The sequence below is a fragment of the Microcebus murinus genome, chromosome 8, assembly GCF_040939455.1.
Source record: "Microcebus murinus isolate Inina chromosome 8, M.murinus_Inina_mat1.0, whole genome shotgun sequence".
Lineage (NCBI taxonomy): Eukaryota > Metazoa > Chordata > Mammalia > Primates > Cheirogaleidae > Microcebus > Microcebus murinus.
The window spans coordinates 103,324,185-103,350,359 of record NC_134111.1 but is presented as its reverse complement, the minus strand read 5'-3'; the positions used below and the strand labels follow the sequence as shown (position 1 = coordinate 103,350,359).

Here is a 26,175-nt window from a genome sequence, read left to right as displayed (position 1 = left end):
CAGCAGTCATGGGAGCGGATCGGCAAAGGGCATGCTGGCGACGTCCAAGGACTCGTGCGGCGTCCAGTGAGAGCGACCTCTGCTCAGAGACGAATGCCGAACACCTCCAACAAAGTGTCCACGAAGCAACGTCCTTTTCTCCCCCCCACACACAAACTAAGTGACGTTGGAATCCTGAATTTAGCCTTCTTTTTGGTGGATACTTGTCGTTGTTGTGACATTGCTTGGACAGCATCGTTTTTGGTGGTTGTTGAATCATCGTCTAACCCAGTGGTGGCTGGAGTTCAGATGACAGTGAGGCCACCGTCATCTTCCCGGTCCCTACCCGTTAGACCACTGCTTAAACTCAAAGATGAAGTCTCACCAAAACCCAGGGAGCGTGGACTCCACCGTGCAGGGCGGCCGGGAGGGCTGGGTAAGAGTGGGGTCACGGTGCCGCCCATCGCATGAGGTCCACGGGCAGGCTGCCCCCTCCCTTGTCCTGCCTTCAGTGCCGGGTCGGCGAGTCCCGCCAGGAGCTCCCATGGAATGGCAAGAGAGGAAACACTTCTCTCTGCCTTGAAAGGAGCATGGGGCGTATTTTCTACTTATTGAATGGATGGATGAATGAATGAAAAAGGTTCAGCGACAACCTATGGAAAATGCCGACAGCAGCGCCTGGCGCACAGTAGGTGCTCGGCAAGCAATAGCAGTGGAAGGGGCGGCCGGTGGCTGGTGCGGCAGACAGCTTAGAAGCCACGCGGCACAGTCAGGGCCTCTGCTTTGCCACTTCCTGGCTGTGTGGCCTTATGCCAGCTGTTGGTCCTCTTTTAGGCCTCAGTTTCCCCAACTACAAACTCCACCTACAATGTGGAGTTGTTGCAAAGACTGAAGATAACAATAACATTTGTTTAAAAAAAAAGACCAAGTACTGGGGAACCCAAAAGACCTTCCAGCCCAGACCCAGGAGACAGTGAAGTGCCAGCTTGAGGGCTCGGTATAAACAGGGTGAACAGGAGGCAGGGAAGACGGGTGGAGAAAACCTGGAGCAGGGCGTCTGGGGGGTGCACAGGGAGCATGGAAGCCGGCAGGCAGGAGGGGCGCAGGTAAGAGCAGGTGGGCAAAGGGAGAGGCGAACGTTGGGAAGCCCAGGCTGAGGCATTCGGACCCCCGGCCCAGGCGCCGACTCGGAAGTGCTCGGGAAGATGCTGGAGTGTATGGATGGGAGCAGTGTGGGTTGGGGGGAGAGTCCTACTTCCCCCTTTAGACATGAATTAAAATGACATTGATTCAACAGCCCTTGATGGGGCTTATCTCGATTAACTCCTGCCTTTTGGCTCAAGTTGGTCTTCTTTGTGCTGTCAACCTTGGGCCCCTGTAGCAGCCTGTCACCACGGTCATTATCAGAGATGGGAAGGAGGGGTCTGGGGGTGTGTCTGTCCAAGTTGCTTCCCATCAGAGGCTGTTGAGACAACACCGTGTCTCCTTAATCCCTGCGAGACAGAGACAGAGTCGTTCTGACATCTTCAGATGGGAATTCTACCCTTGGATCCCGACAGGGTCTGCTCTACGCGGACCCCGGGCCTTTCTGACCTCTGCCTGTGATCAGGACGGCAGGACACCGGCTCACGAAGTCTCACCTAGGAGTTTATAAAGGGCCCGGCCGAGGCTGGGTTCCCCTGCACAGGCCTGCAAAGACGGGGCCTTTTCTCCGTGGGCTGAGGACACTGGTGCACACAGACCACTGAAACGATGGGCGGTGTCTCAAGGATGGGCCTGGGGCCTGGGGTCCGGTCCGGGAGTCCTCAAGAGTGTTATCCATTTCTCTGCTTGTCACTGGCACCCCCTACCCAGCCCAGCCTTCTCCTCTGCTCACCTCCTCGTGGGCCTGGCCATACACACTTGCCGAGACCACTGCTTACGCCTGAACCCATCAGTGGGAAACTCGAGAGAATTCTGGGAACCCCCAAAGCTAAGGGGACATTCTTAGCATCCACGCGCTCTTGCTGGGGCTGGTGTGGGGGGGGTGGTTTTGTTACTAATAACCTCTGCTGTTGGCCTTGTATCAAACTATCACTCAACTCATTCTGGAAAATTTGCAAATACAGGCAGGTGAAAAGGAAATAAAAGCCCCCAACATCCCTTTATCCAGAGATAAACACTGCCCTACAGATTCCTAGGCTTTCCTTCTATGCACATAGATATATATTTGTGCCTTTTCAAAATAGGGCCGTACAGTGCCGTTCTGCAACCTGGTCTTTTCGCAGATCCACTGTAAATATCTTTCCGTGTCATTAAATAGGTTCTCACTACTGGGTTTTTAATGACCGCCAGTGCCGGCTGGCAAGACGCGGCCCAGTTGGCTTGTTGTGTTGTTTCTCTCTCGCGCCTGTGGTCCTGCAACTCAAACCGTCGCCCACTCTAAGAAAGTGCCAAGGTTTAGCCAATTAGAAGCTCTTCATTAAAAATGAAAAGGGCATCCGTAGCCCTTGAGAGGGTGGGCCAGCGTCCTCATTGTTCTGAAAGGTGTCCGTGTCGCAAATAGCAACCTGGCCATTAGCCAGTTAGGCTGTGCACGTGGAAAAGAGGCCTGGCTGCATTTCCCTGTGGACTTCTTTACAGAAGCTGAGCTGCTTGCTTACAAAAAAAAAAAAAGAAAGAAAGAAAGTAGAAGAAGATGTTTTGTAATTGTTTGCAAGCGCGCACAGGCTCAGTGGCAAAATGAGACGGAACCCTTGATTTCTAACCTCCTGCTGCACTGTTCAAAATTCCTCCCAGAGAGGCAAGTGGGAAGCAAAGTGAAGCACTCTGATTGTAAAATTTGCATTCTCTCTTAGCCGGTTATTGTCCCAAAGGACATTTCACATCAAACTGTACTTGTTTGTAAAGATCTTTCACCCAAGACAGACTACTTCTCAAGACACTGCTGATATATAGGCTAGAGAAATACAAAGAAAGAATTAAAAATACTGACAGCCCTTAGGTAAAAATATAAATGGATCTAAGGACAGCTGCTGTCAGCTCAGAAACCCTTAGTGGATGATCTCGCTCAGAGCCCCAGTTAGGTAAATAATCAGAAAAACAACAGCAACAGGGAGGAAAGCGGAACAATGTTAATTAAGGGAATGTGCTTGTTCAACATACTTTTGGGTAATGCCAATAGTGGGCCAGGCACTGAGAATCAGAGATAGATAAACCCCCATTTCTATGCTCAAGGAGCCAACGGTCTAAGAGGAGTCAAAGGTGCCAACAAACATTTGAAATATGCCGTGACAAACGTCACGCCCAGGCACATATGAACAAGGCATGTGACAACAGAGGTGTGACCCCTCTACCTGCTGGCGCTGGGGAGGCTTCCAAGAGGAGGGAAGGATAGAAACATCCAGGCTTTCGGGTGAAGCAGGGTGTCCCAGGAAGGGGCCCAGCCAAGGCATGGGGGCATGAAACAGCAAGTGCGTTCTAAGAACCACACCTGGTCAGGTAGGATTGAAGCACGGGGGTGGGGCCTCAGGAGGCGAACTGGTGGGGCCCACAGGAGCTGGATCTCCCTGTGTCCTGTGTCCTGGGGAAAGGGGCGTGGGCTTTGTCCAGCAGGAGTGGATTGCTGGGAGGGAGGACAGCAGACCCGGGAGGGAGCGTGAGGCCCACGCTCAGCGTCGGCAGTGGCTACGTGCTGAACAGCCGGGGATGCGGAGCTGGCCTTCAGCACCGGTCAGCCTCCGCTGAAGGGCCCCGCAGCCCAGCCAGCCTCGTGAATGGCGCTGCCTCCAACAGGGCTCCGCGGCCACGTGGAGCAGAGGGGCAGGCCACGGCTGGATTCCACGGGAAGACTTGGCCATTTGAGTAGGGGTTGGCCATCGTCCCCTCCACTCCAGGGGACTGAAAGAAAGTGTGGATGAGAAAAGGACCGCACTGCTGCCCGGGGTGGGGGAATGAAGCCAGGAGGGGCTGAGAGAGATGAGGGGCCAAGGACTCGGGTCTCCACGGAGCAGGGATGACCCATAACCCACAGGCGTGGGCAAGCTGGAGGGGACGGAGGCTGTGGTCTGAAGTCAGACTCCAAAGCTGACAGCAGTGAGGCAGAGGTGACCAGGGAGGAACAAGGCAAGGCTTGCCTCCCCTTCTCACCAAAGCTGAGCGGTTTCCAGGACAGGTACACACGGCTGGAAACAGCCTGACCCTCCAAGGGCCTCTGCTTAGAACCGTGCCTGCCAGAGCCTCGACCTCTAGGCGGGACAGGCGCCCAGGTCACCGGAGCCTGGAGCGCTACCATTTGGACCACCTCACCTTCCCGAGGAGCACCGAGCAGTTACAGTTTGTGATAAGTTACAACTCTGCGTGTGGATTCTTACAGCAGGGCGCTGGCGATTTCCACCACTCGGTAACCGGTGGGGCTCGTGGCCTCAGTGCTTGCCATAATCATTCTTAACTCAGCGTTTTTCTTTTTCTAATATTTATTGAGGTTTTCTTTTTAAGATGTACACAGTTTCAGGGTACACGTGATGATTTAATGCACTGATATAATCTGTAAACATAAAATCAGTGTACTTGGGATAGCCATCACTTTAAACATTCGCATGATTCTAGCTATTTTGGAATGTACAACGGGCTGCTGTAAACTGTAGTCGCCCTAATGATCTACCTAACACTAGGTCTTACTTCTTCCATCAAACCCTGTATTCGTGCCTATTAATCAACTTCCCTTCGATGCCCCGCCCTCTGGTAACCACCAGTCTGACTTCATGGGATGCCCATTTTTAGCTCCCACATGAGGACATGCCAGCTCCGTTTGTAGCCTTGGCACGGGAGACCTGAACTCATGCGCTTTCACTCGGAGTCGCCCTAGACCCTTTAGGGAGCCAACGCGCCCGATAAACGCCAGCCACGGAGCAGCGTGCGGGCTGTCCTGTCGGGGGTGCGGGATGCGGGATGCGGGGTGCAGGCTGTCCCCGGCCCGGGCCCGCGGTGACCCTCGGCCTCCCCGCAGGTGCGCGCAGGCGCTGCTGGAGCACGGCGCCTCGGTGCAGCGCGCGGGCGGCGCGGGCGGGGACACGCCGCTGCACGTGGCGGCGCAGCGCGGCCTGGACGAGCACGCGCGCCTCTACCTGGGCCACGGAGCGCGCGTGGACGCGAGGAACGGCCGCGGCGAGACGGCCCTGAGCGCGGCGTGCGGCGCGGCCCTGCGGCCCGACGAGCGCGCGCGCTGCCTGCGCCTGTGCGCGCTGCTGCTGCGGCGGGGCGCGGCGGCGGACGCGCGCGACGAGGACGAGCGCAGCCCGCTGCACAAGGCCTGCGGCCACGCGCAGCCCGACCTGGCGCGCCTCCTGCTGCGGCACGGCGCCGACGCGAGCGCGCTCGACTACGGGGGCGCCTCGCCGCTGGCCCGCGTGCTGCAGACGGCCGCCTGCGCGCCCGGGAGCGCGCCTTGGCGCACGGTGCAGGCGCTGCTCAACCACGGCTCCCCCACCGTGTGGCCCGACGCCTTCGCCAAGGTAAGGCGGGACCCCGCGGGCTGGCACGCGCCACAGGTGGCCGAGGAGCGCCCCGGAGCTTGGCAGCGCAGGGACCCTGCCTGTGGGAGCCGGGGTGCATGCTGCTCTCAGACGGTAAAGGGCCCAGGAGCCCCCAGAGCACCTGTTACAATGCAAATTCGAATCCAGGGGGGCGGGGTGGGAGATTTTGCATTCCTAACAAGCTCCTGGGTGAGGCTACTGCCTTGGGAACCCACTTTGAGGAGCAGGGGCCTAGAAACCTGGCTAGAGTCGCTAGAAAATTCAGACATTGGATGTCAGTGAGCATACCAGAATGTATCCTTTCAAAGTAGTCACCTGGGGACGCCTAGCACTTGATTCGGATGACGCCGTCATGGCCCAAAATATTTTGGCAGCGCATCTTTTGGCGTAATTTTCAGAACGATGAAAATCAGTCTCTTGCCTCATCTTGCATTTGATCTGAAGCAAAATTACCCGATCTGATCATCCTATTCGTGATAACACTTGCACTTTTCCAAATTTCTCTCATTCAGTCCTCACCACACTGCTGCAGAATCCGCCCGGCAAATGTTCTTACTCTACCAGGGCTTCAGCCAGGCGAAGTGCCCGGTGCAGGTCTCCATGTGTCGGGACCTCACCCCCGTTCTGCTGGCTTGCCCTGGCAGACTTGACTCTGAGCCACTTGTCACTTTTTCCACCTGTCAGATCTACCCGGAAATAATTATGACGAAGCACATTTTCTCATTAGAGAAAAAAATACCCAAAAGACTGAAAATATTTCCAGAAGAAAAGTTCCCAAAATATTGGTTGGAATAAGAGACGTCCTCCCAGAAAGACCTCATTGAAGGGAAGTCATTCCATCTGATGTAAAATTTGAGTGTGTTTAATTTTAAAATTATCCTTTAAAAATTATGCCTTTAAAATTCAAGACTCGGGGGGCGGGTATATATATACATAAGGAGTGAGATGTGCACGATCTGGGGGATGGTCATGCTGGAAACTCAGACTTGTAGGGGGGGCATTTATTGAAACCTTAAAATCTGTTCCCCCATAATATGCCGAAATTAAAAAAAAAAAATTCAAGACTCACCTGAAAAGCTAATATTCTAGATGGTCTGAAAGAGTGAAATTCACACATTTCTCTCAAATGCTAACTTTTCACTTTAGATGCATTCAGAGTACAGATGTGTCCTCAGAAGGTTAGATGACCACAGAACATCCACCATTTCCTTACTTGACAAACACGATGACACTTTTCTGATCCCTGGCACCCTGTCTTCGAGTAGTTCTTTGGTGGTGCTCTACGAAGGCAGTGATTTCAATATGGTGACTCTTCAAAGGGGAGAAATGCCAGCATTTTTACATTCTGTAACACTTACCTTTTATGTTCATACTTTGCATTTTAATGTTTCTCATTATTAGCAGGCTTGGTTCATGATCCTACAACATGGAAATAAGACTCACCCACTGCCCTGCAATTCACAGTGTCTGCATTAAACCAAAATGCACACTGCAACCCTCGTCATGAAACTACATAAAGAGTGAAAAGAAGGCTGGTGTGGTGGCTCATGTCTGTAATCCCAGCACTCCGGAAGGCTAAGGCGGGAGAATGGATTGAGGCCATGAGTTTGAGAACAGCCAGGGCAACAAAACAAGATCTCAACTCTAAATTTTGGGGTTTTTTAATTAGCCAGGTGTGGTGGTGCATGCCTGTAGCCTTAGCTCTTTGGGAGGCTGAGGCGGGAGGATCACTTGAGCCCAGGAGTTCAAGGTTACAGTGAGCTATGATTGTGCCACTGCACTCCAGCCTGGGTGACAGAGCAAGACCCTGTATCTTGAGGGAGAAAAAAATGAAAAGAGAAACAGACTTTACAGGATGGGCCTCAAGTAGAAAATATCTGGTGCAATTTCTTTTAAAGAAAAAAGGAATGAGTATATTTCAGTAGTGGCTAGCAATAATCCTTCATTACCCTTGATACCATTTCAATTTGAATGATCTTTGCCCAAGTTTTTGAGTACCAGGGGCAGCCCCAAAGGCACCATTTCTGGGAACAAAACCTCTAACTCCTCATCTCTTGTCTCCATGGCGGTGGCAACTACCCTACCTCGCCCTGGAGATGCAGGACAAGGCACCGGCCTCCCTCTGGGTCTCCTGTTCTGGGACCCCCAATACCGTGTCGGCCACACACGGGAATGGGACGCAGTCAGTAGGGCAGCTCATCCTCTGTTCAGACTGGGGGTGGGTTTGGGTTTGGGGGACATGGGGAATGGGGGAAGGGGTTGCCAAGAGGCCAGGAGACGCTCTTACCAACGAACTTCCAGCCAGTCCCGCACTGTTGTGGAAAGAATTGGAGTCTCCTTTTAAAAATCTTAATTCTTTGAGGCCTTCACCAAAAAGCGTCGCCCACCATGGCCTCCCCTGCACACGGCACACGGCACAGTGCAGACCTGCAACTCGCTCCTGCGGCTCCAGGCGCGGGGCTGCCTCACACCCTTGGGAGGGAGGGAGGACTCCACCAGCGCGCTGAGACCCCGCAGCCCTCCAGGGGCGCCCCGCCCGCGGGCGCAGTGGGCGGATGGGGACTTGCCGGGGCTGTGCGCTCCTCGCCAGCCTGCGCTGCCCCCAGGGGTTCTAACCCGCGCCACTCTCCGGGACAGACCGGCGGGGGCCACCCGCGATGTCGCATTGCCTGCGGGCACGCAGACGCCGAGAGACGCCTGTGGGGCGCAGGGTCACTGAGGCAAAGTACTCACCGCAAGCTTGGGACATAAATCACTGTCCCCGTGCCCAACAAAGGCTCCATCCCCGCGGCTGGGGACAGGCAGCGTCCATGCAGCGAAAATACATAAGGGTGTCAGGGTTGGGACGCCGCGTGTTGACGGTGCCCGGCCCAGCGGGCACCAGGCGGGGAGACGTGGCCAGAGGCGGGCGCCGCAGCAGCTGCAGCCTGGGCCGGATTCTGGAGGTGTCAGGACGAGGGGGCCGTGCCCCGGGGCAGCGCGTGGAGGGCGCTTGTTCGGCACCTGCCACAAGTGCACTTTGTGGGCTGGATGCTTGACCTGGAATAAAGTGCTTCGCTCCGGTTCCTCCTCCTGCCCCTTCTGAACCTGGGAGGCAATCTGGGCGACAGGAAGGAGGCACTACTCTGCTCATCCCACCTCTTTGAAGAGCACATTCCCGGAAATGCTGGAGCACCCCCCCTCCGAGATGGGACATGACCTCCCCAGTCACGGGGCTGGGAGGTAGTGGCACCAGGATGGGACTCACACCACTGCCCTCCCGTGCGTCCTCCACCTGCTGCTTGGTTTCAGTGGCCGGCTTGGTTTGTTCCCTGGTATCACCTGACCCAGGCAATCTGCGTAGCTGACGCGTTCCGGCCCCTCCCACCTTGTCCCTACTTTGCCCTATTTCCCAAAGGCACTTCTATTCCCTCTGGAGCAGCGGTCAGGGCAAGGGTGGAAATGTACCTGCAGGTGGTCGTGAATAATTCAAATCCAGACTTGCCCACGAGTCCTTGGGGACATGCAAGGACACCACCAGCCATGACAGTGTCCCCCAAACCGCACAGGCATTGGCCGGGCTTCTCTGGGCGTCCCTTAAGTGCTTACTTACTCATTCCGAAAACATCCCTTGGGACCTCCTGCAAGTGGCACCGAGACTGCAGTGAGGAACAGGAGTGTTCGCAGTGCAGCCGCCGGTCACGTGGGTGGGACAGGCACACACACCCATGCGAAGTCGCCTTGGTGTGAGAAGCGCTGCGAAGCCAAGGCTCGCCTCACCCGGAAAGTGCCACACGGGGGTCTTACCCGCGGTGGTTGGAGGTTCCCCCGTGTGTGTGATGAGTGAGCCCCAACCTGAAGGCTGAAGAGGGGGGACAGACATTCCAGACTGAAGGAACAGCGTGGGCACGTGTCCTAGGGCAGAACAAGCACCGCAGCACGCATGGTCGGAAAAGTGGCCCGGTCACCGGAGAGGAAGCAGCAGGAGGAGCCGGCTGAGACTGGACGGCGAGGCAGGGCCACGCCAAGGGGCTGGGCCTTCGCTTTGGGAACGGTGGGGACCTGTTACGTCGTTTTAAGAGAAGGAGATGATCGAAAGAGCGTATTGAAATGATGTGTCTGCTCAAGGGTAGAGAAAACGCCAGAGTGGGGGGCTGATGGAAAACCGCAGGCTGTCGTGGCAGTCCAGGTGAGGGGTGCAGACAGCTCGCACCGGAGGATGGAGGTCGATGGCAAGAATGACAGATTCTAGAAACATCTGCAGGTCTCTGGTCTAGCCTCACCTTCTGGGCATTAGCCATGCTGAAAATAGGGACCTAAAGTTTTCATTTTTTTTTTTTCTTCTTACCTAATTCCAGAATTAGGTAAGGCGACTTCACACATCTATCCCAATGTCACCAGGTTTTTAGTGGGAGAATCCTGGGGTAGCAGTAGTCAAAACCCAGGGCCCCATTTGCTGTCTTCACCAGCGGCGTGTGTGCCCAGGCCCCAGCGGGAGGAGGAGATGAGGGCTCGTAAATAGCGCGCCTCTGTTTTTCTTGCTCTTGTTTTATTTCTCCATCTACATATAAAGCAATGTGCCTGTGTGATTTTTCCCCTTAATTTTCTTTCTGCCGCCTCATTAGCCGGAGAGAGTGTGCGTGGACACTAATGACATCAGCATGTCAGCGTAATGTGGCAGCCGCTTCCCGGCAGACAGCAAGGAGGCAGCCGAGATTTTTAAACTGTGTTGGCGTAAAAATAATGAAGGCGGCCAGCTGCCTGGCAGACGCGAGGGGCACAGTGCGGAGGGATTGGGGAGGGGCAGGGAGCCCCAGAGAGGTGGAACAGAGGAGAGACAGAAAATGAATTCCCAGAGACAGGCAATAAGACTTTGTCACAGTCTGTGACCCGGGGGGGGGAGGGGCGGGGGAGGGGCGGTGCTTTTGCTCCGAGGGAGGGGGAGGGCAGCTCTTTCAGGGCTGGGTGGGGGGAGGCCCTGCGTTGTGCAGTCACTGGGAGCCATTTAGCATTTTGCAGAGAAGTGGCAGAGCCGGCCCGAGGGTCGCTGGAGGGTCACGGCCAGCAAGGCCTGAGGAAGCAGGAATTGCCTAGGGTGCCATATACATGCAGCCAGACTCCACCCGGAGGGGTCCGCTGTGAGCTGTTCTTAATGGCGTGATTTTCTCCCAACACATAAGGGAGATGATTGAAATCAGAGACTGCCGGCGTGCAGGAGGAAAGGGCTGTTGGCGCGGCTCGCGTAAGCCAGGAATACCAAGCGCCAAGAGCTCGTTGTCGGGTGGTGAGGGGACAGGGCTGGCCAGGCCGGGCTGGGAGGACTCGTGGTTGACTGTGCCGGCCTGGACCTGCCCACTGGGCGCTCGCTCCCTCTGCAGCCTGGCCTCGCTCCTTCCCCAAGGCCTGCTTAGGCCTGACCTGGTGACAGCAATGAAATTGGGAAACAAACAGACAAATTTGGGGTGGGAAGAGACCAGAGGTGATAATGCTTAGAATGTCCGTGTGATGCTCAGTTTATAAAGAGCAGCTGCTCTTGTCCTCTTAAAAATGTCTATGAAGACGTGAACCAGAGGAAGGAAGAGAAAGGAAACACAGCAACAGCAAGGTAACCCCATGTCTGGGTCTCGGAAGGCCCCATGTCCCCCTGCGGCACTGCTGTAAGTTTTCGACCATCGGGCAGATGTCACCAAAAGAGTAGTGGGCAGTGCAGGCTGCCTGAGGACATGCGTTCGAGGAGATGGAGTGACAGGCAGAGGTGGAAACTGGAGGGACCTGCTAACTCTGCCAGGAAGACGGTGGCAGCAAGAGGCCTCCAGGCCAGAGCTCGGTCCAGCAGGGGCCCCCTCCACCTGGGGATGGAGCTGGGCCCAGCCCTCGTCCCCCTCTGTCCCCTCTGCCTCTCCGGTCTTCCCAGTGGACGGAGAGCAGGACCACGGACTTCCCCTGTGTTGACAAACTTCACGTCTGGTTCTTGCCTTCATCAAAGATGAATAAACAGAAAAGTGAATGGATCCATAGTGAAAGGGGACAAAGAAAAATGGGACAGCCTCCAAAACTAGAGAGGAAACCCAAATCTCTCATCATACAATCCAGAAGAATATCTCAGAGATCGAGTGCCGTAGAAGTGCAAGAAGACATAGCCCCCGTGATCCATAAAAACAGCACGTTAAGATGAAAAGTCACTAGAATGACAGGAAGAGGAAGATGGAGGAGATACAGTTATACCAACAAAGTGCACTGAAGAAGGAAAAGGCAGGGTTGATTCATAGGTAAAGAATCAAATTGGTGACGTGCATTAGGGTGCTGACACCCTTGTCCTTCCCTGCTGTTCCTGTGTTCTGTTCTGCATTCTGGGGCTGGGGGAGAGAGCTGTTCCCTTCAAGCTGAACTCAGACTCCCTCCCCAGCTGGGCTTCTGGCTGGGTTCAGCCAATGGCAGACACCAGGGGAAGTTGGAGTGTGGATGAAAAAACAAGCCGCCTCTTTCTCCGCCTTGTGTAGCACCTGCGTCTCCTCCTCGACCCCCACACCCACCAGGCGGCTCCTCCCTTCACGGCCCCCGCGCCCGCTGGGCAGCCCCTGAGTTGACTTTGGTTCCACCTCCGCGGGGTGGCCCTGGTCTCTGGACTGTGACAAGACCACCTCATCCCCTTGCCTACCCGCTCTAAGAGTGACAGCTTTCTGTTTGGCTCATCTCTGGGCTACCTCACCTTCCCCTTGTGGACATCTCAGCTGCTTGATTACCTGTATAATCAATTCCAGGTGTTAAATTGTCTCTGGTCCAAGTATCTAGAATGATGTCTTTTGCCTGATTGGACGCTTTTGCAGATGGTTTCAGTTGCAAGTGGCAGAAAACCCAATTCAAAGAGTTTTAAAGAAGGAAAGTTATCTTGTTGTCTCACATAACAAGAAGTGCAGAAGTAGCAGCCTTCAGGATTGGCCGTTTTAGTGTCTGCATGACGTCGTCAGAGAGCCGGGTGCTTTGTAACTCTCTGCTGTGCCATCCTCGGTGAGTCAGCTCTGTCCTCAGGATGCCTTCCAGCAACAACTGGGCCAACTAGCTTCCTGTTCATATCCAGTTTTCTAGAAGCCCCGAGGGAGCGTCCCAGTTGGTTTAAACCTGCCCCTTCCTGCAGCAGTAACTAGCAAGGGGGATGGAATTACCATGATTGGATCAAACTAATCATCTACACTGTGGAGAAGTCAACCTCAGTGTTCACTATAAAGAAGGACTAATGTTAAAAATCATCCTTAAGTGCAAAAGAAGAGAACAAAACTAAGAAGCTAAAAGAGGAAGTGGTGGCCATGAAGGACAGAGAGTAGAAAGCCAACCCACAGATCAGCCATGTGACTGTAGAAGAGACTGGAACAAATGAATCAGAAATAATAACCAAAGACATAATAGAAGAAAACTTAGCTGCACTGAAGCCTTAACTTGTAGTTAGAGGTTGAATGGGTGTTCTCTGCCAATCAATGATGGGAGGCACATACCTATATATACATTCTAACAAACATGTTCTAAAAAGATATGGAAAAAGTCTTGCAGAGTAAGCAGAAAACGGGCTATTTATAAGGAATAAAAATCAGGCTGGACTCTGATGCAATATTAGCATAAAATTCAATGAAATATCACCTGTGGATTTTGAAAGGAAAAGTTTGAACACTAGAATTTTATACTCAGCTAAAATAGTTTCTTTCTTTTTCTTTTTTTTTTTTTTTTTTTGTGAGAGAGTCTCACTTCTATTGCCTGGGCTAGAGTGCCATGGTATCAGCTTAGCTCACAGCAACCTCAAACTCCTGGGCTCAAGCGATCCTCCTGCCTCAGCCTCCTGAGTAGCTGGGACTACAGGCATGCACCACCATGCCCAGCTAATCATATATATGTGTGTGTGTGTGTGTGTGTGTGTGTGTGTGTGTATAGTTAGCCAATTAATTTCTTTCTATTTATAATAGAGACGGGGACTCACTCTTGCTCAGGCTGGTCTCTAACTCCTGACCTTGAGCAATCCACCCCCCTCAGCCTCCCAGAATGCTAGGATTACAGGCGTGAGCCACCGCACCTGGCCCTAAAATAGTTTCATTTTGATAACAAAAGAAAGATACTTTTAGATATCAAGGGCTCGTAAAACATGCCTTTTTAAATTGGAAACAGGGTCTTGCTCTGTTACCCAGGCTGAATTGCGGTGGTACGGTCATAGCTCACTGCAGCCTTGAACCTCTGGGTTCGAGGGATCCTCCCACCTCAGCCTCCTGAGTAGCTGAGATTATAGGTACATGCCACCATGCCCAAACATGCCTTTCTAATGCATTTTTTTTAAAAAGGAAAAAAACATACTTGTATTCAATTACTTATTCAACAACTATTTATTGAGCACCAGTCATGTACCAGCAACGTACTAGGCCCTTGGGATACATGGGTGAACCGATCAGAGGACAAACAGTATTCCCGCCCACATGGAGCCCACGTGCTAAGGGGGAAGACAGACGTTAAACACAGAGCATACTGATACCTCACACAGCTCGGGTAGCTGTGAGCTATTTTTCTTTCCTCAGGACACAGAGGGAATGAGTTCTGAGGGCAGAGTGCCCCCCCAACCCTGCTGCCCCCACGCGATCGATTGCTGCCCGTCACCCACATGTGCCCCAGGCAGTGATGTGTCCAAGCCCCTCTCGAGACTGGGGCCAGCACTCAGGACGGCCCCCACAGCACCTTTGCTCCTGGAGCTCCCCACCAAAAACCTACATAGGTACCGAGAGGATTCCTGGATTATCCCCACACCCAGACAGCGAATCTGCAGCCGCCACCTGGCCCCTCCGTGAACCCAGGTTTCTGGACCACCCGGGCATCATCTCACCTGCCTGCAGGGACACAGGAGTGAGCCAGAGCAGAGCCCGCCCGGGCCTGCAACACCTGCAGCCCAAACCCACCCTCCCAGCACCCCTGCACTGTCCCCACCCCTGGCCCTGGACAGCACCTTTCTCTCTTCTGCCTTTTACTCCCCCCACAAACCCTTCTTCACGTGCACACGGTGTGCCCAAGGCCACCCCTCAGGTGTCTGAATCCAAGCACCATCCTCCTGAACTCTGGTGTCCGTGAGTTCGAGACCAGGGCCCTACGCCTGGTGGTTGTAAGAGCAAAGACAAACGAGAAATGTGAAACTGAATCCTCCAACTTGAAAACAAGGAAAGAGATTTTGTTCCCTTCATTTTCTTAAAGATTCAACATAGGAAACTTCTATATGTAAATTTTTTCTGCCTCTTTGAAATACATGTAAATTATTTTAATGGCTAAATAGGTCTTTGTCTTTTTTTTTTTTTCTGTCTTTTTGACTCAGGATTGTCTTTCTGTAGGAGTGGGGAACCACGGCACTGAAATGTAAATAGCCGAGACGACAGTGCCCTGCCCGGGTTTCTACTGGGGAGTCAGAGCTTGCCTTTAGCAAGCATCTGGCTCCAGTTGCAGAACTACTTCCTGCCATGAAAACGTGGGAGGTTTATTTTCCCTTTAAATATAGCCAATCAGCAGACACAGGCACCCTCCCCAATTACTGGGTGGATTTAGGAAGAACTGTGCAAGACAGACGGCGCTGTCATGCTGTCTACTTGAGGACTAAGGGTGGGAACTTTCCTTTCTGTCTTTGCAGTCTCTTAGCAGACTGCCTGAGACGCACATCATATTCTGCTTCCGTTGTGTCATAAAACAGGGTTTTTTCCTGCTCCAAAAAAATGGAGCATAATAAATAGACCAATAAAGTGACGAGGACTATGGAGAAAGAAGGGGGTGGGAGGCAGTTGCAGTTCTGAATAGAGCAGTCAGGTCAGTGACTTCTGAGCAAGACTTGAGAGAGGTGAGGGCGCAGCGGTGCAGGTGTCTGGGGACAGCAGCCGAGCAGTCCGTGGCCTGCGGCTGGAACCGGCCTGTCCTGTGCTCGGGGTCAGGGGACCAGCACGGCCGAAAGTGGAACAAGCCAGCGGGGCGGTAGAAGGAGGTGAAACAGAGGCGGTAGGAGAGGGAGCGAGGGTGGCGTGGGGGCTCGCAGGACGGTGCGATGACTCTGGCCTCCGGGGGGTTTGAGCAGAGAGGTGGCAGGACCCAGGTAATGTTTAGTGAGGACGGATCCTTCTGGCGGCTGTGGCAGGAGAGCGCCTGAGCCGGAGAACAGAAGTGGAGAGGACAGTCAGGAGGGTGCTGCCGTGGCCCTTGTGAGGGGTGACGGTGGAGAGGACGGGGCAGGTGACCTGATCCTGGCTGTGTTCTGGAGGTGGAGCCAACAGGATTCCTTAGCAGATACCAGACTGGGCGTGGAGTGCGAGAGACGAGGAGTGAACAGGCCTGCAAGGGTTTCGGAGGAGAGCCTGGGAGGCCGGGTGGCATCATCCGAGATGGCAGAGTGGCAGGTTGGGACCGGGTGAGCCAGGGCCCTCGGTCCTTGATGTGCTGGGCGTGAGACACAGCGGAGAGGAGCCGTGAGTAAGCGGTGGGACGTTCCAGCCTGGAGTCTGAGAGAGAGACTTGACTGGCCTGGAGACAAACTTCTGAGGGTCGGTGGGCCAAGGGCGGTAGCTCCCCAGGGAGTGAGAGTAAACGGGGAACACAAGAGGGACAGGGGCCGAATGCGGGGTCATGCCAGCATCAGGAAGACAGAGAGACAAAGCGGCCAGGAAGCTGAGCAGTTCCCACCAGTGACATAAGAGAACGAGGAGGTGTCAGGTGGAAGACGCCATTAATGGCGTCAGATGAGGCTACACAGCAGGTGGCGCAGGGCGGACGCGCCCACCTGCTGCGGCCACATCACTGGTGCTGGGGCAAGGGCAGGTGGGTGGAGCGGCAATTTGGGCTGGGCGTCCTCCAGCTGACAGACGACGTTTCAGAGGAGCTCAGGAATGGGGAGATGGTGCTGGAATCTCTCAACGCTGCCTCCTACGTGGCTCTCCATCTGTTTCCACCCTGACTGCCACCACCCGAGGCGAGGCCCCCAGCTTCTCTGCCCTGCGTTGTGCAGACATCTTCTTAACCAGCCTCTCTGCACGTTCAGCCGTGGGGGCATTCCCGGATTAAAACCGGATCCCACCACCCTCCGTTCACAACGCTCCCAGCGCTCCCGGTGCTGCAAGATAAAAGCCTCCTCACCCTGGCGGGTAACGCCCCCCTTAATCTGCCCGCTTCGGCTTCCGCTCCTGTTTCCCTTCCCGCCACTCCCTGCCTCACGCCCCACGCCCAGCCCACACCGTGTGCTCATCTTCTCCTCCCACACCGGCCAGTGTTTTCTCTGCCCGGAACACTGGAGTCCTGGGGACCCTCTGTGCCTTTTGTGTGCCTGCTGACGCCTCCTCCACAGCCGGGGCCCAGCTTGGACGTCACCTCCTCCAGAAACCTTTCCCTGTCCAGCTCGCCACCCTCCGAAAGTCCCGAGCTGAGTTTAGGGCCGTTTCCAACACCTTGGAGTCGCCCCGCCATATGACCATAGCACCTGTATTGTCGTTGCTGTTGTTGTTTTGGACCGTAACTCTCCATGAAGGGGCAGCTTGCCGTGGTAACACGCAGACACAACGCAACCCCCAGCTTCTAGTAGGAGCCCAACAAATACCTGCAGAATAAATGGCTCAAAGGACAGTGGTGAGCATGCAGCCCAGCTACGATAAGAGTCAACTTCAATCGCTGTAAAGCTGGTTGTGCAACTAAATGCAGATACCAAAATGAATACTGAAAGAGATGCATAACACAAAATACAGGCATATGATAATCATAACCTGGAAGCAAAACTCCAGATGTTATGAGGAAGGAGAAGAACTGGTTAAGAGAGAGAGACAAGACAAAGGGTAATAGCATCTGTGGAACACAAAAGATATTGTTTAGATGTTAGAACTACAGGTCGATATTTTTTATTTTGAAGGCAACCACCAGTATAATTTTAAAGAAAATACATACATACATACATACATACAAAATCCAGAAGATGAATGCAAAGAAATTACACAGACCTATGTAATAGAACCAGAAAACAAAGGAAGCATAAAGACAAAAGAAGCATAAAAAATAATAAAATGAGATAGAAGGAAGACCAAATAAATTATTTTTAACAATATATATGAGTTGCTTAAAGTACCCTCTTACCAATACAGAGACTCTCAAACACATTTAAAACAAAGTGAAAAAAAAAAAGGTTAAAATTTAAAAATGAGCAGAGGAATTCTGGCAAAAACCAAAAACTATATTTTTATGTCAATATGCAAATAGAAGAAGTCCAGAGAAATACACAAAATGAGGGGGAAAAGATTTGTTTGATACCGACAAAGGACATAGTCTGTAGTGAAGAGATAACCATTAGGAACTTTATGTGCCAAAAAAGATTATGTTAAAATAAAGAAATGGACTGAAAAAATAATCCTAGGTGATTTTTAGTTCATATCTCAGTCTTTGGCAGATCAAGTAGGCAAAAAAAAAAAAAAGTGCAGAAGCTCCAAATGAGAAATGTGACAAGTATGTATTGAACTTTAAACAAAATACAGCTTCTTCTCATGCCCACCCAACAGACATTGCCTAGAACCACATTGCAACACACGTGAAAGTCAGTAGTAAAACGTTGTTCATTTTTAAAAATAGGCCGGGGGTGGTGGCTCACTCCTGTAATCCTAGCACTCTGGGAGGCCGAGGCGGGTGGATTGCTCAAGGTCAGGAGTTTGAAACCAGCCTGAGCCAGACCCCGTCTCTACTAAAAAAATTGAAAGAAACTAATTGACCAACTAAAAATATATATACAAAAAATTAGCTGGGCAGGGTGGCGCATGTAGTCTGTAGTCCCAGCGACTCGGGAGGCTGAGGCAGGAGGATCGCTTGAGCCCAGGAGATTGAGGTTGCTGTGAGCTAGCTTGACACCATGGCCCTCACCCTAGCCTGGGCAACAAAGTGAGACTCTGTCTCAAAAAATAAATAAAAATAAATAACTTAACCATTTAAAAATGTTACAACACACTCCCAAGTAACTACTGCATCAATAGTTATTTAATTGCAGACTATTTAATAAAGACAGAACTGTGCCTTAAAACTTGTGGCTATGACCATACCTATGTTCAAAGGAAGGAAAATCCATATGATGTTAAAAGTTCCTTTTATTATGATACGAGAGAAAAGAAATGTTACCAAATTAACTGAGCAGTCAATCCAAGGAGTTGGAAAGAGAAACAGAACATACCTAAGGAGATGGGAGAACGGAATTAATAATGATAAAGGCAAAAAGTAATGGGTTAGAATGTTTTTAAAGAGAACTGATCAACAAAATCCAATAGCCGATTTCTTGGAGAAAAAAAAATGAAATAGACAAACCTCCCACAAGACTAAACAAGAAAAAAACTTTGAAGATACACTTACAGTGCATTTCAAATGAGAAAAGGGTGCTTATTCATAGATACAGTGGAGATCTCTCCCCTCCAATATTAGTTATTAAAAGAGATGCAAAAATATTAGCAAACAGAATCTGGCATTATATTATATATAATAATTATGTAGTGTTTTCATGGTCTATATAATATGTTTAACACACATAATGATAAAATAATTATTTTTTATATTTTTTAAATTTATAATATGCAAGTTCTATACAGAAGAATAGCCAAATAGGGTCTGTTTTTTGAAGGCAAAAATGGGTCAACATTGGAAAATCTTTTTGGGTCAACTTTGTTAGAAAAAGGCAAAAAATAAAATTTAAACTTTGTAGTAACCTAGGAATTAAAGGATATTTCTTCGACATAGAACAGAGTATCTAGCTGAAACTATTAATAATATCTAAGATTATGTGTATGGCAAAACATTACAGACAATCCTACTAAAATTAGGAGTAAGGTGATCGTGCTTGCTATTAATGTTGCTATTTAACATTGAACTTAAAAGCTCCAATGTATGGCCGGGCGCTGTGGCTCACGCCTGTAATCCTAGCTCTTGGGAGGCCGAGGCGGGCGGATTGCTCAAGGTCAGGAGTTCAAAACCAGCCTGAGCGAGACCCCGTCTCTACTATAAATAGAAAGAAATTAATTGGCCAACTGATATATATATAAAAAATTAGCCGGGCATGGTGGCACATGCCTGTAGTCCCAGCTACTCGGGAGGCTGAGGCAGGAGGATCGCTTGAGCCCAGGAGTTTGAGGTTGCTGTGAGCTAGGCTGACGCCACGGCACTCACTCTAGCCCGGGCAACAAAGTGAGACTCTGTCTCAAAAAAAAAAAAAAAAAAAGCTCCAATGTAATAAAATAAGAAATATGAAAATTGAGGAGAAAAATTAGCATTATTTGCAAAATGATTACCTACCTGAAAAATAAATTTAATAAATAAAGTATACTTATAAATCAATGAAAAAAAGGAACACACCAATAGAAAAATGAGCAAAAGATACAATTTAGCAGTTTACAAAGGAAGAAAAACAACGGTCAACCAAAACAAAAGTAAATATTCTATACTAAGCCTATCAAATTTAAATAATTAGTGAGATACTTTGGGTGGGAGAGAGAGGCCCTCTCATACTCAGTTATTTAAAAAGTGCACCAATTTATGCACACACAATTTGGTGGTATGTTTTAAAAGCTTTAAAATGTACGTAGTCTTTGACCTTGCAATTCTATTTCCAGGAATTCAAGTAGATATTTAAATAAGAATGGTTGGGGGGAGAAAGAGATAGGATTATATGCAAGGATGTCCATTGTTATCATATCAAAAAATATTAAGGCAACTCACAGTAGTTTATTCATTGAACACATGATGACATCTTCATAAAATAAAATATAGCTACAAAAATCTTGAAATGCTCACTTCTTTCATTTTCCTCCTCCTCTTCCACCTCATTCAAAATGCTCATTTTTTAATTCTTCACAATCTATTTTGAGTGGAAAAAAGATCAAGTTTCGAAATTATTTGCAAAGCATTCACCCATTTTTGGTATGTACTGGACACTAATTTTTTTTGTCTAAATGCATAACACATCAGCATACGCAAAATGTTAATAGTGGTTATCTCTGAACAAAAAAATATGATTTTTTTTACTTTGTCTTTCTGCATGTTAAAGAGGGTTTGATCTGGAACTGTGAAGCAGGGAGGCGCGTGGCAGAGTGAGCGGCCGTGAGTGGTTTCAATCCCTCCTTCCTTGTGACTCGGTGTTTGGAGAGCTCGGCTCACTATTGGCTGTGGTCATCATATGCTGCAGATATGTGGTGGCTGGTCTCAGAAATTTGCCATAACTTCAGCTCTCTCAACCAAGAAATAGGAAAAGCAATTCTATAACACTTGGCAAATGTTAGACTTAAAGAGGCTGGGCACAGTGGCTCACTCCTGTAATCTGGCACTTTGGGAGGCTGAGGTGGGAGGATTGCTTGAGCCCACAAATTGGAGGCTGCAGTGAGCTATGATGGCACCTCTGTACTCTAGCAACACCTTGTCTCAAAAAAAAAAAAAAAAAGTCTCTATGAAATTGCCCTGCCCCTCTCTAAAATCAAATCTGAATTTGGTCAAGCTTCTAAATCTCACTACAAATTTGCAGAAACAGGGAGAGAGCAGCATGTTCACGAACCCCACAAGGACCCGATCAGCAAAACCCCACCAGGGAGAACTCTACAGGACAAACAGCCCCGTTTCTACAACACATCAATCACGTGAAACAAAAAAGAGAAACCTAAAACTCAGTCGTGTCACCCAATCCCTCTGTGTCAGCTTATCTGGATTGTTATTCAAACAAACGAAATATTTTGTTAACATACTAGCATTTAAGAGAAATTTGTGAATTTAAACCCTGACTCTATATTAGATATATTTAGAAACTATTATTAATTTCTCAGGTGTTATAATGATATTGTCTTTATATTTCTTCTAAAGGCTCTATAAGAGATGCACTCAACTATTTGCAGATGAAACTATAGGATACGTGAAATTTGCTTTAAAATAATACTGGGGGAGTGGATCTGGCAGGATTGCCTACGGGCTGATGATCGGCACACAGGGATTTATTGTGCTATTCAGTTTACTTTTGTGCATGTTCAAATTTCTCCATAATTAAAAAGGTTTTGTTTTTTTTTTACAAAAGCATATAGTGTTCCCATCTTTATGATGAAGCTGATAGACTTGAATTATAAATTTGCAAAGACAATAGGATCAGGCCAGGCACAGTGGCTCATGCTTATAATCCCAGCACTTTGGGAGGCCAAGGCAGGAGGATCACTTGAAGCCAGGAGCTTGAGATCAGTCCAGGACAAACAGGTCTCTGGGCAACATAGGAGACCTCATCTCTACGAAAAATAGAAAAAGCTAGCTGGGGTGTGGTGGCTCACGCCTGTAGTCCCAGCTACTTGGGAGACTGAGGCAGGAGGATTGCTTGAGCCCAGGAGTTGGAGGCTACACTGAGCTATGATTGTGCCACTGCACTCCAGTCTGGGTGACAGAGCAAGACTCTGTCTCTAAAAAAACTAAAAGAAAATTGGAATCTTTGCCAGTGGGGACTGCAAAAATAAAATGTAAAGGCCAAGTCAAGAGGAAATTCAGCAGCAAAACAATTCTTTTCCCCCAACCATCAATTTCCTGACATCTTAGAAAATTGAGGTAAGAATTGGGAACATCATCCTCGGGCCAGACCTCCTCCCAGCAGAACTTCTTTCCTTTTTTCTGAGCAGCCCTCGGGGCGCAAAGCGGACCTGCCCAGCCCTGGGCATATCCCCCTGGGAACTAGAATGCTGGAGCGCTCTGCCCAGGCTTCTCACAGGAGCCACCGTGGGGACAAGAAGGGCCCCCTGGCAGAGCTGTTACCTGTGTCCTTCTGTGCCTGAACTCATCTCATTCAACCCCTGCAGCAGCCCTGTCCTACCGTGGCTGTCGCTGTGCCCTGTGCCACTTGGGCACGGTGAGGCCACACGGCTAGAGAGTACAGACCCCACCTCTGCCCACCCTCCCCCACTTGCACCCCAAACCCAGTCACCCGATGCTGGCCTTGGCCTCTCCCAACCAGGTACTGAAGACCTGTGCCCCGTCCCCGGCGGTCATTGAGGTTCTCTTCAACTCCTACCCTCAGCTGCGCGTGTCGGAGTCCTGGAGGGAGGTGATTCCGGAAGAAGTATTTCAGGTGAGGAAACTGCTGATATCGGGTAAATACAAATCCTCCGAGGAGCCGGTTGCGGTGGCTCACGCCTGTAATCCTAGCTCTCTGGGAGGCCGAGGCGGGCGGATTGCTCAAGGTCAGGAGTTTGAAACCAGCCTGAGCAAGAGCGAGACCCCGCCTCTACTATAAATAGAAAGAAATTAATTGGCCAACTAATATATATAGAAAAAATGAGCCGGGCATGGTGGCGCATGCCTGTAGTCCCAGCTACTCGGGAGGCTGAGGCAGCAGGATCACTTGAGCCCAGGAGTTTGAGGTTGCTGTGAGCTAGGCTGACGCCACGGCACTCACTCTAGCCTGGGCAACAAAGCAAGACTGTCTCAAAAAAAAAAAAAAAAAAAAAAAAAACATCCTAGGTGGGAAGGAGACAGGGAAGCTGGGCGTATTTGCATGGGAGCCTCAATAGCCGCCCACCCGGGAGCCCGCCACTACAGCTGGGGTGCTGTCGGCTGCAGGCAGGACTGAGGAAGGTCAAGGCTCCCCAGCTGGCGTCCAAAGAAAGGTGGGCGTCGGAGCCCCCCGAATCCACGGTTCTGGCTCCACCAGGATGCGCCAGTCCGGTCCCGTGTGTAGCGTCCTCTTCTCCTGGCTCAAGATCTGCCCACGGCAGCTGTGGGCATTACGTCTACACACGGCAAAGTCCGCAGTGAGTGACTGTCCATTAAAAAGAAGTGAGAGCACTTTTTTTCCAGAAGCTTCTAGAAAAATTTCCCCTCCTGTGTCATGGACTTGAGCCACGACTGGGCCACGCCCGCAGCTGCAGGGCTGTTGTGCAAAGCGGCTGGAGCAAAGTGGGGTCCTAGCACACTACCTGTGTTACCTGAAGTGACCCGAAACAGAGCCCCCTCCCACCCGGCAGGAACTGAGCTTTAGGAAAGTCCCAGACCCTTTTGGTGGAGGACAGCTGCCCCAGAATGGTGCTTCTCTCCCCAGCGTGGTTAGTGGGACCAGGCAGCTGTGGGGAGCCGGGAAGGAAATGCGTGTTGGCCCCACGCGCACACAGACTGTGCCCCGCCTGCCTTCCCTTCTTCCAGATGCACGAGCCTTTCTACCGGTCCCTGTTCGCCTCGGCCCACGCCCCCCGCTGCCTGCAGCACCTCTGCCGCTGTGCCCTTCGCAGACTGTTTGGCAGGCGGTGCTGGGACCTCATTCCCCTGTTGCCCTTGCCGAAGTCCCTGCAGAGGTACCTGCTTTTGGAGCCGGAAGGGGTCTTGCACTGAAACCCAGAACGTGGCAGCCACGGCTCTCGCCCTCCTGTCTGCCCGTCCGTGGAGGCTGCGTGCAGAAGACCGTGAGTGTGGACAGGTGAGGGTGGGACCCGCCGTCCCCCTCGAGCTCCAGTGTGACTGACGGGAGCGCCAACCTCGCTGGGCTTCAGGTGCACGTGGAGGTGGGATTGGTAATAAACAAAAAAGCCTTTTCTGCCTCCCGGGTTGCTCGCGAGGGACCCGTGAAACCGGGGCTACCAGGGTGCTCGCTCGGTCTTGAAAGTGCGTTTTGACGAAGGTTAAACTAAAAGGCACAGTGAGCCCTCATCGTCACCATAGATAGGGTCTCCGACACTGCGGTTTTAAGCAAAACAGCTTTACCTAGGCTAATTGACTCCATAAACCGGAGTTAAGCGCCTGCAGCATGTTTCTGGTCACAGAGCCATCTCAGCAAACGTACAAAGAGAGACTCGAAACACTTCTGGTAGTAACCCTCGAAATAGATGGTGGGCTGCACGTGCATTTGAGGAAGACTAATAACAACAAGTAAGATGATCTGCCCAGTTTTCAGCGCACTGCTGAGTGACGGCAGCCACAGCGGTGGGCATGGGTTAAGTCAAGGAATAAATGTTGGCACAGGGAACCTTGTGGGAGCACCCCCTACTGCCACACACCCAAAAACAGTCACAGGCGATGCACTGTCACACTGCAGCACGTGTTGTCATGCATCTGGATGACTATCATAGGCTTTGGAAATTTTTATTTTACAACAATTTGTATTCATCCATTCATTCATTTTCCAACCCTCTTATCCCACTTCGGGGCTGTGCGTGGCTGGACCCTATCCTGGCAGCTCAGGGCACAAGGTAGGAGCCTGCCCCCCACCCCCGACAGGACACTGTTCCGTCGCAAGGCACAGCCATGCACGCCCGCACTCAGACCGGGACCACATGGACAAGCCAGTCCACCTCACATGCACGGCTTCGGGGCTGGGAGGTGCTGGAGAGACAGCGTCCCCGGCCAGGAGTCGATTTTTATTGTTGCTGTGGCCATTTTCAGGGACCTTAACAACTTCAGTGTCCTTAAGGCCCACAACATGGCTGTGCTATCACCAGCTTCTTAAACATTTCTGCAGAAACACTTTCAAGGAAGCAGATTCATTGGCTGGCTCAGGAATCGATTTTATTTCTCATTGATGTGACAACAAAGTGATGATGAAAGAAATGACGTTCTTCGAGGCCCTGCTGGGTACCTATTTGTCCAAGCCTTCAGGCCTTCTGCCCACCGAGGAGAGGCCTCTCACCCCTCCTGGGGACAGCCACCTGGGGAGCCTCTGTCCCCAGAGCGAGCCGGGCCTGCACGTGGGGAGGACGCCGGTCCACAGCCCGGGCGCCTTCCGGGGGCCCGCTGTGCTTGCGAGCACATTACAGCCTAGAGCTCCCCGGGAGGCACGGGCGGGCGGTGAGCTGGGCATTCCCTTCCCGTACCAGTCTTCTTCTGTCTGACACCCTTGCCCGCGCGCCAGGTGCCAGGAACAGACACAGGCTGGTAGAGGGTGCCGTCAGCTCAACCTGAGCATCACGCGGCAGAGAGATGTTCTGCACGGCGCGGACCGCGGTGATCTTGCCTCTTGCTGTCTCTGTCTGACGCGTCGCTATCTGGGGCCCCGCTGGCCCTGGAGGGACTGCCCCTCCCCGAGCTACCCAATTCTTGGAGGCAGTAAACAACCAGACACGGGGCATGCTTTGCAAACATAAACCAACCAGTCCAGAGCTCAGAGCTCACACCCAGCTCTGTCACCCGGCTGTCACACTCCAGATCACTGTGCACCCCAGAGCCAGGTGCCAGGCAACTCGGGACAGCCCTGTGCCCCAAAGCCTGCTGACGTGAGTCAAACTGGCCAACCCTAAGCCTTATCCTGCCTTGTCCTTCCTCCCCCCACCTCCTGGTCAACCCTGGTCCTTCCTGCGTGGCCCCCTGTGGCATGGCATGCCCCTCCTCTTGGGACCAGTGAGTGATAAACTGTGTTTTCAGTGGCAGTCGTCTCCCGATTTGCTGGCTCTGCTAGACGTCAGACTCTCTGTTACTATGCCCTGTGGCCGGAGCTCTCAGCAGCGGCTCCCTGTTTTCCAGGGCAAGGTGCTGCCAGGGTGAGCCTCAGAGGGGACAAGCACGTCCTCCCGTTGGTGCAGCCCGGAAGGGGAGCTCAGACCCCAGCCAGCAACTGTGGCACGAGGCAGGATGCTGTGTGCACCACGAGTGACGCCCCCTGTGGGAGTGAAAGGGGCCCTTGCAAGGCCACCCAGTGAGGGTGCGTGTCACCAAGGAGGAAGCCAGGCTGCACCTTGGGGGTGGTCAGATTTCAACA

The 26,175-nt window shown here is 51.7% G+C and overlaps 1 protein-coding gene and 1 non-coding gene across 2 annotated transcripts in view; one reads left to right on the top strand and one right to left on the bottom strand.

Annotated features, from left to right (window-relative positions):
• ASB18 (ankyrin repeat and SOCS box containing 18) overlaps positions 1-24,044 on the top strand; it is a 59,597-nt gene extending 35,553 nt beyond the window's left edge. The window contains exons 4-6 of the mRNA XM_012754505.2: positions 4,967-5,471; positions 22,450-22,563; positions 23,634-24,044. Coding sequence (XP_012609959.2) covers positions 4,967-5,471; positions 22,450-22,563; positions 23,634-23,819 — 805 coding nt within the window. The 3' untranslated portion in view covers positions 23,820-24,044. The remainder of the gene's footprint in view (positions 1-4,966; positions 5,472-22,449; positions 22,564-23,633) is intronic.
• Positions 24,045-24,848: 804 nt separating this feature from the next.
• Positions 24,849-24,978, bottom strand: LOC142872438 (small nucleolar RNA SNORA33). Its single transcript, XR_012920697.1, has one exon. It is a non-coding gene; the product is annotated as a small nucleolar RNA SNORA33 (small nucleolar RNA).
• Positions 24,979-26,175: the final 1,197 nt, after the last annotated feature.